The sequence below is a fragment of the Microtus ochrogaster genome, chromosome 24, assembly GCF_000317375.1.
Source record: "Microtus ochrogaster isolate Prairie Vole_2 chromosome 24, MicOch1.0, whole genome shotgun sequence".
Classification (NCBI taxonomy): Eukaryota; Metazoa; Chordata; class Mammalia; order Rodentia; family Cricetidae; genus Microtus; species Microtus ochrogaster.
Genome location: NC_022024.1, coordinates 26427501 through 26429352, shown reverse-complemented (window position 1 = coordinate 26429352; position 1852 = coordinate 26427501). Strand labels below are relative to the sequence as shown.

At 44.3% G+C, this 1852-nt stretch overlaps 1 protein-coding gene across 2 annotated transcripts in view; it reads left to right on the top strand.

Moving 5' to 3' along the window:
- Eea1 (early endosome antigen 1) overlaps positions 1 to 1852 on the top strand; it is a 92739-nt gene that overhangs the window by 86899 nt on the left and 3988 nt on the right. The window contains exons 27-28 of one of the 2 annotated variants that reach the window (XM_005358135.2): positions 138 to 258; positions 1000 to 1098. In XM_005358135.2, the coding sequence (XP_005358192.1) occupies positions 138 to 258; positions 1000 to 1098 (220 nt within the window). Of the gene's footprint in view, positions 1 to 137; positions 259 to 968; positions 1099 to 1852 lie in introns of both variants that reach the window. The other variant, XM_026784507.1, reaches the window with a different exon arrangement.

The following is a 1852-nucleotide window of genomic DNA, read 5'->3' as shown; positions in this document are numbered from 1 at the left end:
GTGTACCCCTCGCGGTCCTGAGTTCCTTGCTCGTGCTCCCCCTCCTTCTGCTCCTGATTTGGACCTTGAGATTTCTGTCCGGTGCTCCAATTTGGTTTCTTAAATGTTGATGATCTCTTTGCAATCTGTCCCGTAAGATGCCTTAAAGGAGAAGGTGACATAGAAAAGCTGCAGAGCAGAGTTCTGGAGCTGCAGAGGAAGCTGGACAACACGACCGCAGCCGTGCAGGAGCTGGGCCGGGAAAACCAGTCTCTCCAGGTAAGGTGCTGCTGCTGGGCGCAGCACCCATCCCCTCCCGTTTCTCTCAGGGAAAAATATTCCTGCCTTCAGAGCTGAGAATGTAGCTCAGGGGTGGAGAATTTGCCTGTCATATGCAATCACCCGAGTTCAGTCTCCAGTACTGAATACCACACAGAACCCACGATGACAGTAAAACCCATGTTGAAGAAATATTTTCAGATAAATACTATCCATGTAGAGATAGCCTATGGATTTTTTGGGTGATTATATGAAATATAAGACATTCCAGATGTCTCCCACCTGACAGTGACATCATTCATGGATTGTCACAGAGAAGGGAATTGAAACATTCAGGAATTCAGAATAATAAGCCAACTGGTAAGTATCTGAAGAGGTGATCTCAAGCAGACTTGCTCTTGCAGATTTTAATCCCAGCACTAAGGGGGAAGAGGTAGGGAGATTACTTCGAGGTGGAAGTCAGCCTGGACAGGGTCAAGACCTCATGTCAAGGAAAAGAGCATGAGGAGACATTGATTCCTGTAACAGTGAATGTGAAATTGCCAGAGCTTTGTAATTGTCAGCGTCTCTGAGGAATAAAACAATTAGATTGTCATTCAGATTTAGAAATTAGCTATTTTGACAACTGGAAGTTAATTAAAGCATCTGACTTTTAAATTTTTGTTTCAACAAATTAGAAATAAGCAATTCACTATACTGCGAAATATTAGTATTTTATGTATCAAAACTTTTTAAAAACAGATCAAACACACGCAAGCATTGAACAGAAAGTGGGCAGAAGACAACGAAGTACAAAACTGTATGTCCTGTGGGAAGTGCTTTTCCGTCACAGTGAGACGGGTGAGTGACCCCTACAGAGCAGATCCCTGCTCACTGTCTCCGAAACTGTCATTAACTCAATCTTGGTTCAGAGGACCGAGTCCTTGCTCCGCTGACCCCAGTAAACCGAAGAGGTTTTTCTGTTGTTGGACTCAGGTGGGGAGAGGGACACGGAGAAAGGAGGAGGGGCTTAGGACTTTCGCTGGCCCATTTGGATCTTGGAAAAACAAGGGAGGGTCAGCTGGGCTTTTCTCCATCGCCTTTTGGATCCACCAGGTTCATGCCCTACTGTCTGACTCCCAAGATTTTATTAATAATTGAATAATTTAGATAACTTTACAGTTCCTTTTCTTAGCGACAGATTTTCTAAACATCAGTTGGTGCTTGCTAGTTTCGGGTTATCATACGTGTTTGACTTTAGTTTTCGTTTCCATCACATGTTTCTGTTATCCTCTGAACAGTTGTTTTCTGAGGGAGAGGGCAGAGAGCACACTCATGTGTTTCAGTTATATTTGAGATGTTTTTTGTTTGAGACAGGGTTTCTCTGCATAGGCCTGACTGTCCTAGAACTCATTGTGTAGACCAGGCTGGCCTCAAACTCAGAGATCCGCCTGCCTCTGCCTTCTGGGAGCTGGGATTAAAGGCGTGCGCCACCACCGCCCAGCATATGAGTTCTTTTAAAAGAAGCAAAAGCAGAGGCTTAATGAAATGTGTATAAACCATTCTCTTATGTTTAATTCTGAGTGAAGCTAGAGTCCCGAGACTGTCTGGGACT